Source organism: Plectrocnemia conspersa, unplaced genomic scaffold (assembly GCF_051122295.1).
Source record: "Plectrocnemia conspersa isolate PC_06_02 unplaced genomic scaffold, ASM5112229v1 ptg000011l, whole genome shotgun sequence".
NCBI lineage: Eukaryota > Metazoa > Arthropoda > Insecta > Trichoptera > Polycentropodidae > Plectrocnemia > Plectrocnemia conspersa.
This window is the reverse complement of record NW_028277175.1, coordinates 27,801,619-27,815,169: the sequence shown is the minus strand read 5'-3', so window position 1 is coordinate 27,815,169 and position 13,551 is coordinate 27,801,619. Positions and strand designations below refer to the sequence as shown.

Here is a 13,551-nt window from a genome sequence, read left to right as displayed (position 1 = left end):
CTAAGCATTTCTTCAAACTACTAAAGCGTGCTGTCGACAATTTAGCTATTCTCAAGGAATTCCTGTTTTGGGTTTCAGAACGTTTTCGAGAATCGTGATTGTGTTTTTTTATAGCCGTTGGGGCTAGGACGTCCGCACTTGCAGACTCGCTTATGGCTGTCGCCATCCGGCTTCTAAATACGCTGACATTGCACATTGAGCTGTATAATGTCAGCTACGAGGAGCTGGTCCAGTTAATATAATTTAATTTTGATATTTTATGATACTTTTGGTTGCTTCTTTATATGTATTATTTGAATTACGTATATTTTTTGTGTATTGAAATAATACAATTATTGTTTTCGACCATTTTGACACATTGGGGTAGACTGTTAGGTTACAACGATCTTAATTTAATTTAAATAATTTAATGCAATGTGTACTAGTTATACATCACAGAAAAAGCAAGGTTTATGTTAAAAAGTATTAAAATTTAGAACATCATGGCCGTTTTTTGATTTGTTAATCTGTACAACTAGCATGTCCGTTTTTAATGGTGTTATTGCCATAATAGCACCTGTCAAAAGTCAGTGTCGTTGCTCAATAAAATTGCACAAAAATGCATTTCGAACAAATATGTAGAATATGCTTAGAAGTAGGCGAAATGAAGTCGATTTTCACTACAAATTGCACAAGACAACTTAAAATATCTTGCGCCGAAGCAATCATAAACATTTCGTCTGTCTCTGTAAATATTTTCTTTTATATTTATGTGATGTATATGTATATTATTGTTAAAATGTATTTATCAACGCAGGCGAAAGAAGACGACGGCCTACCGAAAAACATATGTAAAAAGTGTTTGAACAAATTGAAAGTAGCATATAAATTTAAAATTTTATGTGAAGAATCTTATGCTAAATTGACCAATGGAGTGCTTATAAAGTATGAACTAGATCTTAATGCGGATGTTAAAAATAATTCATCGGACGAAGCTGAATTTCCTATAAACGACCAAAGCGACTTTGAAAGCAATGAAAAGACTGAATACTCAAAAGCTAGCGATGGCGATAAAGAAGATATTTTAGAGAGAAAGTCGAAGAAGAAAAAGAAATTGAAAAGATTAAACAAAAATGACGAATCGTTGTCGGATAATATTAATTACTTTTGTAGAGTGTGCAGTAAATCGTTTGCTAACGATGCAACTTTAAAGAAACACGAATTGACACATTTACCGACAACTCCTTATTTTTGTGATATATGTCAAAAAAGTATGTTTTATTTAATATTATTTATGTGCTATTAGATTAAATTAATTTTATTTATGTATAGCTTTTCGTTCTGAGCTTAAGCACAAAGAGTTACATTCCAAAGATAAACAACTTCAATGTGAGATTTGCGCTAAGGTATTTTTGAGAGCTGCTGCTCTTCGGATGCACCTTTTGGCACACCGAAACGAGTTACCGTTTAAATGCACGTATCCTGATTGTGGAAAGTCGTTTCCGCAAAATAGCCGACTTCAGCTTCATTTGTTCGTATTCAAATTGATATTATATTATTAAGAATTTTTATTTATTATTTATAATATTTTTAGGAAAGTACATACCAATGAAAGAAACTTCATATGCCATTATTGTTCACACGCCGCTAGAGATAAACAACAGCTGACTGTTCACATAAGATATTTTCATACAAAAGAGAAGAACTTTCTTTGCGGAGATTGTGGAAAAGCTTTCGTATCTCCACAAGCTCGATACTATCACGCAAAGAGGCATCAGAACATACGTAATCATCATTGTCCACATTGTGATAAGAGTTTCATTTTTGCATTGTAAGTATAAACTTTATTGCGTCGTTATATTTTTCTATATATGGTATCGCTTTAGATTTCATTAATTTTGTTTGTGAAAATTGTGAAAAAAAATACAGCACAACAAAAATAAAACACCAATGAGTTACCCACTCTGTAATCATTTTCATAAAGCTTTTTAGAATTTAATGAGTGCTGGCGAACTTTCTGATCAATTTAATTCCCTAATAGCTCAATTAGATTTAAATCTGGCGATTGGGGTGGCCAAATTATATTTTATAATATGAGTTTTTCTTCTTTTATTTGTAAAAATCCCCTGCACAATTTAGGAGTGTGTTTAGGAGCAGTGCCCTGTTGGAAAATAAAAACTAACATGTTTAAATGTCTGCATATAGGTAGCACTTGCTATTCTAAAATTACTTTTTTGGCGACGGGTGGCAATTAGACATAGATTGAGTCGCTGCAGTAGTATTTCTTATTGACGATTTATAATTACAAGTTGTTTACAAATAAACGGGTTCGCAATGGCGTCTGAGCCCCCCGCAGTTGTCACGAGAAGAGTGTGTCCGTTACGCCAGTGTTACCAAAATGCCGCCAAGTTTTGGCCATAATGAAATTTAAATAAATATAAAAATAATTTTTTTTTACGTTCCGTACCTTTTCACAAGGTTTTCAACTCCCGCTGATGAAAAACAACTCCATATCATAACTCCACCTTCATTTTGCCTTATAGTTGGCACAATACGGTCAAGACTTATTTTTTCGCTGATGGTTCATCTAACAAATACTAAATCTGATTTGATCCAAACAATTCAAATTTTGTGCATGTCAAAACATGCACAAAATTTGAATTGTTTGAACACAAAAAAATCAAAACCAAATGATTCAGATTTTAGCGAAGATGCTATTTTCCGATTATAGCTCCCGTAAGTGGCAAAAAGGGAATCTTTATTTTATTTTAATTCCTCCACCAAAATTTTATTTGTTAATTGGATTTGCACCCAGGCAACGTGGACCTTTTTTGTATTTGTATTCGCCAAATAAATGTAATGGAAATAGCTGCATGTATTGCAGATCTTGTTCAAGGGAAGGCAGAAGAACTAGGGTTAAAAATTTTCGACCTTAAGAATGCTATTTTGCTAAAATCCTTAATATCAGAGGACTTCTGACAAAAAAGTTTCCATTTTTGAAAAAAGCGGCATATAAAATTAAATCATTTTTCGGTTCGACATATTTATGCGAATCATTGTTTTCAAACATGAATTTAATAAAATCGATATATAGATCTCGACTCACCGATGAGCATCTTTAAGATTGTTTGCCAACAGGATTATCGTCATACTCTCCAAATTATGAGGCACTGGCCAATGAAATACAATGCCAAAGATCACACTGACAGATTGATATATAAAATTATAAAAGTTTTCTTGGTATGTGTGTACTTTGTATGTCTTTTGTATGTACGTTTCTTTGTGTGTATGTAATTTGAACAATCGTTTTATTATTTTGAAATTATTTTTGTTTATTATTTATTACCCTTGTCCAATTATAAATATCCTTAGAAAAAATAGGTGGTGCCCGCCTCCCTGCCGATATTGTAAAATGCGATCTAGGATACAAAAAGGTTGGGAACCTCTGCTGTAGAGTAATGAAATAAATAGAGAAGGCGACACGTACTAAAAAATCGTGCAAAGAAAAATCTAATAAGCTAGTCTCTCGACCAGTCACCCACCGCATGATGGCCGTATATTTTTATGTATCGCCGAGTTCTGTTGTCCTGGTAAAAAGTGACAATTTCGCTTCTTTTTTCTGCCATATTGTAGCAAGAGATTTTTATTTTTAACGGCCATAACACCAATGCGTGTAAACAGCTCAATAAGACGAAACTAAATGAAAAAAGGGAACAAATTTTTTCCAGATTGTGATTTGTATAGTTTAGAACAGTGGTCTTCGACCTGTTAGTCCGCAAAAAATTAAATCAAATTTACTTGCAAAAAAGCAGCAGCAGATGTCGCACTAACCAAAAATTATAATTTTGAAACATTATTTTAAATAAATAATATTCTATCCAACATTGGTTTTTATTTTGTGTTGACGGCGGTCCGCGAAATATTTTTCCATTTTCGCCAGGCCGCGGATGTAAAAAGGTTGTAGAGCATTGGTTTAGAATACACGTAAATAAATGTGCATAGATACAAAATTAAAAGAGCTCTTGCTATCGCACATTTAACAGCTGGACTGGATTAGTCACGCTTGTCCCTTTTACGAAGAATAAGAAAGGGCAAGTCTACAAATAAATATGCTATAATATTATTATTATGGATAATACAGAAAATCATATATTCTTTAATTGGGTAACAATATTAACTTTTGACCGGTTATTAGAATAGTATTTTTATATATCTTAAATCCAGGATTCTTTCTGTGATATACTTACTTATCATATGCTTTTTAATTTTCCAGTGGTCTTCAAGAACATCTTGTGACACACACCGGAGAAAAACGTTTCGCCTGTTCATTATGCGATGCACGATTCAGTCGAAAAGCCCACAAAGAAAAACACGAGAGTAGATTACACGGAGTTAACAGAACCACTGGAAGAAAATCTCAATCTATTGAAATATCAACATAAACAAGACTTATTTTCATATACATTTTGTACAATATAATAATAATAAATAAAACTAACGATAGAATTCAATATAATTTTATTTTAAGTAAATATTGACACATTTTAGAAAAATACGTAAGACGCGCACAGCCATTCGGATATATTAAATAAGTTTCTAGCAAATCGGTTCAGTTCTTCGTTTATAACTTAGTAATTTTCCCAAAATCTCCCGCTTTACGAATACAAAAATATAAACTACTTTATATCCTAATTGAATAAATACGAGACTTAAAGCTAACATCACAACGATGGAAATTTGCATTGTCTATATAGTGATATAAAATTTTCTTGAATATATAAAATGGTGCAAAGCCACAGCAGCAGGTGTTTGGAACTATATTTTTTGTTGTTATGATAAGAATTACGAATGTTTAGCGCTTATGTCCCTTGCGTTTTTGTTGAGATTGAGGCATGACTTGCCCGTTTTGAAGCTCTTGGAAATCGGCTCGCTTTTCAATAGCCGAAGATGCTTCCACGAAGAACGTGAGATCACGGATCTGCTCGCGCAATTCTTGTATTTGAGCATCGGTGGTGATAGATTTGGCAGTTAGTTCTTCGCGAGCTAAGGCATTCGATTTAGCTATAATTTTTTCTTCACTTAATTCTGTTTGCAGATTATTCAATCTAAAATAGAGATGAAAATGTCAGATTTATTTATGTTTTACTAATCAAATTTGAAATGTATACATACTTTGCAGTCAAACTCGACAGCTTTTTAGTCAAATGATTACGTTGCTTTTCTGATTCTTGGAGCTTTTCTTCGAATGCTTTCATCTCAATCGCCGTCGCTTCTTTTTGCCTGAATAAAACAAGGTTTATATTATATTTATGTAGAATATGTAGTGTTTTATTTAAACTGCTCAGATTTCATAACGTCTTTTATAATGATTCCTTATTTATTTAATATAATATTCGTTTAGTTTTGAAGCGAGTCTAAATCCAAATGTAAGTTAAAAGATCAACCAATCGTTACTTATTAAGCAACTCCTCGTAGTGACGTCTCTGAGTATCGAGCTGCGTCGTCAATAGATGAGCGCATTCTAATTGTATCGAGTCCACCTTCTCTTGCTCGTCAGTTACACCGCACATTTCCGGATCGGCTGGTCCTCCCGTCGCCACTAACTTACCATCGCCTTTATTTTGCAACAATCTATGCACGAAATTATCGCCTGCAACATAAAAATATATATATATTAATATCAATACCAATCCTTATCTTACATTCTATTATAAAAAATGCATACCAGCATAATCCCACACGCGATTCGTGCCGAGCTGTAAGGCATAAGTATGATTGGTAGCTCGGAAATGCTGAGCTGCATGTCCCGCTTGGTAACGTCCACAACCGACGTGTCCACAAATAAGACAAATCCACAGAGCGCTTCCTTCGACGGCTCCGTCATCATGTTCTAAATAATGATGGTTTTAAAAAACAAAATAATATTGTGTCAATATGTTTTTATATAAACCTGATTCAGCACATTCGGCGCACTCGCTAGCAGCTGGTGGTTCTGGAGATTGAGCGCAACGACACACCGGACAGGAACCGTCTGTCCAGCCGCTCAAACAACCGGCATGGAAAGCGTGAGCGCATTGCACAGTGAGTAAACCTTCGACACTCTCGTCCATACGTTCTGAAACAATATTAATGTAGTTAAAAAACCTTTCCTAAAATTTTTGCTGGATTTCATTACATAATACTGTGAAGATTCTATATAAAAACATCATTTAAACAAAGGTGCTTTGAGTTTCAACCCTCGAGAGAAATCACAAGCAGTACCCAGAAGTGGAAATCGACATAAACTTTCAAAAATATTACCAAAGGATATTCACGAGACTATTCCAAAAGACATTACCATAAATCAAAAGCATGTTTAAGAATTTCTATGGCATTGTCATGCTCAATATTTTTCAGTCTATTGAACTGAGAGATCGGAATTAATGATTTATATCATTTATTTTCCTAAGTGTGATCCAAAAATAAAAATACAAACAATATTTTCATAATAAAGATTTGTCGCATCATGTCATGACATATAATTCCAGTGACGTAATAATTAATTTATTATAAAAATACTGCATTATCCTATTCTCTAGTAACCACTTTATTGTACTCCAATCCCTAGTAGGCTTACCATGTAACAGTTACTTTAGCCACCAAATAATACTCATTTACATTTACAGACTACCACCTGGTAGAAATATATAAGCGCTGGAATACAGGGGCGTTTATTAGGAGGCAGAGATTGACCATATGGTTAATTGGTAGAAATAAACCCGTTCACTATTCGTCAAAGTTAATCGCAGAAAACATTTAAAAATGTTTAACATCCACTTTGTTTAGATCTCTATTTGTTATTGTAGACAGTTTATTGCTGCTATAATACAATATGTATTATTTTGCTGGAATTAAATTGAATTTAAATTTTTGTCATAAGGATTTAAAAATCTGATTAAATATTAGATTATGCAGTTTCAATACTGTTATCCTTTCTTAGCATGTTGTAATAAATTTTATTTATAAAATTCTCATTCACAGAAAAATTGATTGTGATAATTTTGTTTTAAAATGATTTTAATACCTTAGCGTCGGGTAGAAATGATGTTAAAAATCCTACTGTAGCAGGACAGTTTCGCACTTACACGAGTATAAATGAAAGTAAAGTATGTTACTGTGGCGACCACACAAATAGGTCCAGATTTAAAAGGGTAATTGTCTCATTGTTGATGACCGTGACCAAAAACGTTCATTCATTAACAATGAGACAAATATCATGGCACAAGAGGGATTTCTTTTGACCGTACAGCACGAGTCGTTAAGAGAATCCTTTTTGGGACAAAACGGTACGAACGCAATCAATCACCACATCCTAAGCCCTTTCTGTAGAATTCGAATGTCTGGACATGCAAAAAATTCGCAATAGCGAATTTCAATAGAAAATGCAACATCCGATTTCTCGAGTTCTACGAAGCGACTGCAGCGATTGGCTAGGAGATAGATGCACAATCGCGATTGGCCAGAAAGCGTGCAACTCCTAAAGGATATAACTCCGATGAGGAGAGGGCAGACGGTCCACAGCACTTGAAGCAGACGGCTGAGGCACCAGACAAGAGACGGCCCAGACAGCAGAGCCAGCGAAGCAGACGACCAGAGAGCCAATATCTACCAGCACCGACAGACCTGAAGATCACACCTGACACTCGCCACACGCAGCCACAAGAACTCTGAGAATCATCTACTGGCATCACCACCTGCGCCACTTTCACCTTCATCGTGAGAAACGTCACGCCGTAATCGTCCATTTGCCACATGTAAATATCACTCAATAAAACAATCCATCTAGATTCATACAAGTCTCATTGGCCGCGAGGTCAACCACCCCTAGGGCTACGCCCTCTAAATTACTATAATATTTAAAATATTATTTTATTACTTTCCGTCATTTGCATATAAATATGAACGATAGTAAAATCGCTAAAAATACCTAAGCAAACCGGACAAGTAGGCAACTCAGTAGCAGCCGGAGGAGGAGGTAGAATTCCAGAGAGACAACATTCCAAACTCCTGACCCAAACAGCATGGCATATATCGCCAGGTTCTAAGCTGCTATAGGCTGTTCCACCAAACGTTTCACGGAACTCGTAAGCTGCACCTCGGCTACGAAAGCTGCAATTATATAAATTATTATATAGTAATAGCAAATTAGATTGCCATTAATTATTGATAGCTTACGTCAACAGAGCCATGTATTTATGAGGACTGGCATCACGCAAGATGCGAACGTGCTGTATTTCTTGCTGGCAAGCGGCCGTGAACGATAGTAAATCACGGCAACTAACAGTCGCCGGTACGGCTAAAAGACACAGCATCAAAGAAGGAGCTTCACCGCAAGCATCAGTGACTTCACTAAAAAAAATACATAAACATATTTATACCAAAAGAATTATTAAAAAGCATTTTATATGATTTAATTGCGATTGTATACATTTAACTAAGACTTAGAGAATTATCTAGTTCTTTTACAAAGAAGCTATTGAAATCTGCATTATTATAAAATCAAGGGTCAAGATCTGATGAGGAAGAATAACCATAAACTAATTATTACTTCTCTTTATAAAGATGAATTATTCCTTTGGTAATCTCGACTAGAGGATTGCCAAAGAAGAAGTCAATATCTTCAATCTCCTTCAGGTCGTTGCTGTCCTTTGCCTTTTTAGACGATTTATCTACTTCGCATTCTGGCGTTAAGACGTTTATTTTGCGAGTGTCCGTATATGACTTGTTGGTGTACGTCTCTACGGATATTTCTTGAGGTGGTCTCATGTCTTGATTCTTGGAAACTCTGTCACCATCTATAATTCAAATAACAAGATTATTAAAATAAATACACACAGTGTCATTTCAATTTTTTAATATTTCATTGAATGACATGCATTTTTCTGTACAAATTTTAGAATCCATTTCAAAAGCAATATAATCATGTCGTTGCATTGTTCATATAAAATTAAGAGTTTTTATAACAATATTACATGTACGGGGGTACAGATAATTATATATTTACATATATAACCGAAGAAATAATAAATTAAAAAACATTACATTTACACATTTTTTTAAATTTGATTTAATGTAAATGATTTTTATCGAAAATAAAACAAAAAAAATATAGAGTATGAAATAAATGAACATACCAAAAAATATTTGATGTTTATTTTATAAAAAATATTGACAGCCTCTGAATTGATATAAAAATGCTGTTTCATTTTTAAGGACCATATCGTACATAAAATCAAAGGTCAATAAAATAATCATACTAATTGATATTGTTGAAAGTGAAAGCTACAATTGATTTTCACATAAGCAATTTTTATATGACAATATTTATTTAAAATTGCACATTTATCGTTTGTTTTAGGTGATTGTTTGCTATAGATTACCTTTTCCAGAGTTTTCTTCGTGCATTTCAATACGAATTATGCAAAGGGATACACGATTTGACATTTAACATGAGCAAGTGCGAACAAAGACGTTCGCGCAGACATACAAGTTGACAATCGTTTAAGCAGTGCTGCCACATGCAAAAAACTATCTATCTAAAATCTATTCCTCCTTCTCTTTTACATATTTTAGTGTCGCTATTAATTATAAAAGCGTTTAACAACTAAATAAATATATTTTTTATATTTAAAAAAAATATTACTAATATTGTTTTTAAATTTATTTATTTTTAATATTGAAAATAAAATATTGACTATTTTGATTGTAATTGTAACAACAATATTAACGAATAATATTTAACAAATACACAAAAAATCAATTTAAAATAATATCAATAAACTGTTAACGAAAAGGTTTGATACTTTGCTATAAAGTTTTGCTTTACAATATTTTCAACACAACACGATAAAATAATGTAAAACACAAAATTTATATTTTCTCAGATTATAATTAATTATAGAAGAAAGCGAATTATAGGAAACTTGATAATATTATTTTGAATTTTTGAGTATTTATAAAGAGAATACATAGAAATATAACTAAATATATACCTTAGAAACATCTATAAACTAAAACTCTTTTTTGGTAATTAAAATCAAATAAATGTTTTCAGCATTGTGGATCACATTTCTCTTTTAATATCTTTCGGCGCATGTATAAATAAAATAAATATGACGATTAATGCGTTCCAAAAAATAAATAAATAATATGAATTAGTTGCTTATCATATAAAACGTGTAACCAGGGTGATCCAATTCGAGTTACCTATGTTGGCAGCACTGTAAATCAGACAGCTGTCAATAATCACGCGTTTTCAAAGTGCCAAATGTTAGTTTGCCACAACACATTTACGAAATAGATCTATTAATCGCTGCTCAATGAGTTAAAATTGCTCAATTGAGGCGTTCAGAGCACAAAGGTTGAACTCGACATCTTTAAATTTGTTTTTTGAGATTTTAGCCATATTCTTGTTGAGATTGTTTCTATTTTACAAGCAAAGGCAAGCTTTACAATATCTTTCTTTCTTGTACACACGCAACTAGGTGTTGTTAATCATAATGCGACAAACTAATCACCTCTACATTAAAAAAAGGCTAATAGAGTCAATAAAAAAATGAGTGGTGGGTAGGTTAGGTACGAGCTAGCGTTAGTCAGAATAGTGAACACTCCATAAATAAATATTTGCAATGAATCTATTTATATAATTTGGCAGAAATATTTACCTTGATAGTTTTAAATACCTATTACACAGCAGCAAAAATGGCAAATTTTCTGTTCTGTTTTTTTGAAGCAATGTTTAAAAAATGCCTCTGCAAATCCATCTATTTATATACACTAATTTGGAGTATATCTTAATATAACTAGTTTAATTATGTAGATTGTTACAAAGACGTCAAAAACGATGCTCTGGAATGTTTCGTTACAAATGAAATATTTTTTGCTTTTCAATTAGAGCGTAAACTTATTTTCCTATTTAACTGGAGCAATTCAATTTTGCTTGAGTTTTTAGCCTTTCAATTTCAATTTTTAAAGTAACATAAAATAGTTGAACTATCGTCTTAACGGTGTGCAATTTGATTGGCAGAAATGCGGACATATCAAATTCGATTGTTAATTAGACCATCGCATTCATGCAAACGAAACAAGTTCTAGTACTATGATGCAAATGCGATTGAAAATATGATTTTCATTGGAAATCATATATTATTTTAGGGAATGCATCTAATAATAACATTTTAAAATGTTTAAGCTGAATTTTATCAGATCACATTATGATTTTAATCTGATTCTTATCTTGTCTAATAAATATTTACGATTTCTTAAAATATAGCAATACAGGAAAATAAGTAGTTATGAGTTAAAACTAAAAAGCTAGGGTTCAATCGCAGAGCTCAATGCGTGAGTTTGGATGTACTATTTTGCATCCCATTTTAGAAATATAGTATTGTCTTAAACATATTTTTATTTTGTAAAGTGACAGTATAGGTACTTTATATGCGCTTTTATACGCTTGGTCTGCCTGGGGGAGGTTTTGTGCTCACTATATTTTAGTCGCATTTATTAATTGCATCTGAGAGTGTAACAAGATTTGTTTATTTTTATTATTAAAATTGGCGTTGAATGACATTTTTAAGTTTAAACAATTGGCAATTTAGCAACCACGCACTATTCGTTTCGCATTCCATTGTGTTGTATTTGTCAATATAGTACAATAGCACCTGCCTTTGTAAAGGAACATTGTGATGAATTAAGAGATGATTTTAATTAATCACTCTATTGCTCTAATTATGAATAAAGATAATAAATATGAATAAAGGCTTATGTCAAGCATTGGTATTGCACATTAAAAAACTAAAGCTAATCAGTTACACTTTTATGGTTAGATAGTTCGACAAAAAAGGTTGGCAAAATTAGTTGTACATTATTATGTTTGGTATTTCGCCATTAAAAGATTGAATATAATTCGATACAAAATATATTTCAACGCAGTTCTTAGTTCATTATAGTAATTTATTTAAAACTAGGTATATCAAGTATTCCACGTACAAAGTATAAGTAGAATTGTATGAGCGCTATGTATAAATTCGCGTACTGGTATACATACCTACATTATCTCGGCTCGTTATCTAATACATTACGATACTATAAATACGACTTAGACTATAATGAACCATAATCCATTTGACACCGCGTTTCGGTGACCATTTTTACTCCTGTCCGGTTCTGTTGTGCAACAATATAACACAGTCTCCGGACATTGCGGTAATAATATAAGTCGCCGTCGCTTTAGCGACCAAACTGGTATAGTATTGCAGCAAAGTTACAAAAAAAAAAAAATCACCTTCGCTTTGCAGATTTGCGGGGATTTAATGCTATAGTTTTTGCACTCGAACGCGACGATAAAAATGCGCAGTGAAAGGGTTGACAAGGTAGTGCAATGAATGGTTTGCTTTCAGGACAAATTGTCGTTTATTTACACTACCTTTAAAGTAGATACCTTAGATCTAATGAACTGGTTATATATACTATAAATATTTATTAAAAACTTCCAAATGGAACAATCTAGTAATATGATTTTTTATGAAACGCTTTACTTCGAATTTCTGAGTCGACGCAACTTTTTTTGAAATAATATTATGTGGGTAGCAACCAATGGCTACTTATAAATAAGTTTCTCAATTCAATAAATAAATACTTTTACTTAATTTACAAGATCAAGGACAAATAAAAAGCTACCAGTTAGATACAGCACAAAGCTAACCTGTAATTTTGGTAGCTCTGTTATACTGATAAATAATTTAGATCAATAAAAATTCAACCTTGATATGTTGCTAGTTGTGATCAGGGATGCCATATGTGCCGCAAAGCGAAGGACATTACCACACATTAGTAATTTGTCATGCGTCCCGCATTTAAATGTCCCGTAGATAAAAAATAACAGATTTTACATGTAAAATAATGCCATAAAAAGAGATGGATGCTGTTATTAATCGTTTTTTTATTGTATGTGCACACTAGAAATAAAAGGGCCATTTTGTAAATTTTTGTTTTGAGGAGGACAACATTTTTGAAGAAGACAATTTCACTCAAAGGAGGACAATCTGGTTACCGTAATTGCACGTTAATTGTCGCAGGACGCATTAGATGTGGGGAATCCTTGAACCACTCGAGGATTTTTAGACATAAGCATCTGCGTAAATCGGCGTATTTGTCCACGCAGTGTCCAAACGTTCAAAGTGTGCGCGCCGAAGCTTACAATATTCCCGTTGCACAATTCGACCTCGGATATTCATCAAGCAAATGTCACTTTCTAAAGGCGTATACACAGTGGCGTAGCTATGGGGGGGGAGGGGCGCCCCGGGCGGCATATTCGCGATGGAATCGTTTAGTGTGGTTCTTAGCCCTGAATAAACTACTATTTATGTAAATCTACGAATAGTAAGGGCTTAACATGGTATTAGCTTAGTATGGGGGGGCGGCAATTTTAAGGATTGCTCCAGGCGGCACATACCCTAGCTATGCTACTGCGTATACATATTTCGTTGTTCTAAGATGCAAGTGCAACGATTGGCTGGATGATCGCTGCATGAT

General features: G+C 33.2%; 2 protein-coding genes across 2 annotated transcripts; one reads left to right on the top strand and one right to left on the bottom strand.

Annotated features, from left to right (window-relative positions):
• Window positions 1-523: 523 nt before the first annotated feature.
• LOC148230146 (uncharacterized) lies at window positions 524-4,490 on the top strand. Its single transcript, XM_088198623.1, has 5 exons — window positions 524-727; window positions 797-1,250; window positions 1,312-1,510; window positions 1,574-1,810; window positions 4,253-4,490. Exons 1-5 carry the CDS (start codon window positions 599-601, stop codon window positions 4,419-4,421), a joined length of 1,188 nt encoding a protein of 395 aa, XP_088054749.1. The 5' UTR covers window positions 524-598; the 3' UTR covers window positions 4,422-4,490.
• LOC148230145 (BRCA1-associated protein) lies at window positions 4,481-9,528 on the bottom strand. Its single transcript, XM_088198622.1, has 9 exons — window positions 9,399-9,528; window positions 8,567-8,813; window positions 8,194-8,367; window positions 7,946-8,127; window positions 5,930-6,094; window positions 5,705-5,869; window positions 5,434-5,629; window positions 5,152-5,259; window positions 4,481-5,084 (listed from the first exon to the last, which is right to left on the bottom strand). The coding sequence occupies exons 1-9, from the start codon at window positions 9,460-9,462 to the stop codon at window positions 4,832-4,834; spliced, it is 1,554 nt and encodes a 517-aa protein (XP_088054748.1). The 5' UTR covers window positions 9,463-9,528; the 3' UTR covers window positions 4,481-4,831.
• Window positions 9,529-13,551: the final 4,023 nt, after the last annotated feature.

Coding starts and splice junctions, on each gene's coding strand:
- LOC148230145 (XM_088198622.1), bottom strand. CDS start 9,462: ATGTCAAATCGTGTATCCCTTTGCATAATTCGTATTGAAATGCACGAA. Junction 5,870..5,929: donor CGCCGAATGTGCTGAATCAG/GTTTATATAAAA, acceptor ATCATTATTTAG/AACATGATGACGGAGCCGTC. Junction 5,085..5,151: donor CTGTCGAGTTTGACTGCAAA/GTATGTATACAT, acceptor TCTCTATTTTAG/ATTGAATAATCTGCAAACAG.
- LOC148230146 (XM_088198623.1), top strand. CDS start 599: ATGCATTTCGAACAAATATGTAGAATATGCTTAGAAGTAGGCGAAATG. Junction 1,251..1,311: donor TTGTGATATATGTCAAAAAA/GTATGTTTTATT, acceptor ATTTATGTATAG/CTTTTCGTTCTGAGCTTAAG. Junction 1,511..1,573: donor AGCCGACTTCAGCTTCATTT/GTTCGTATTCAA, acceptor TAATATTTTTAG/GAAAGTACATACCAATGAAA.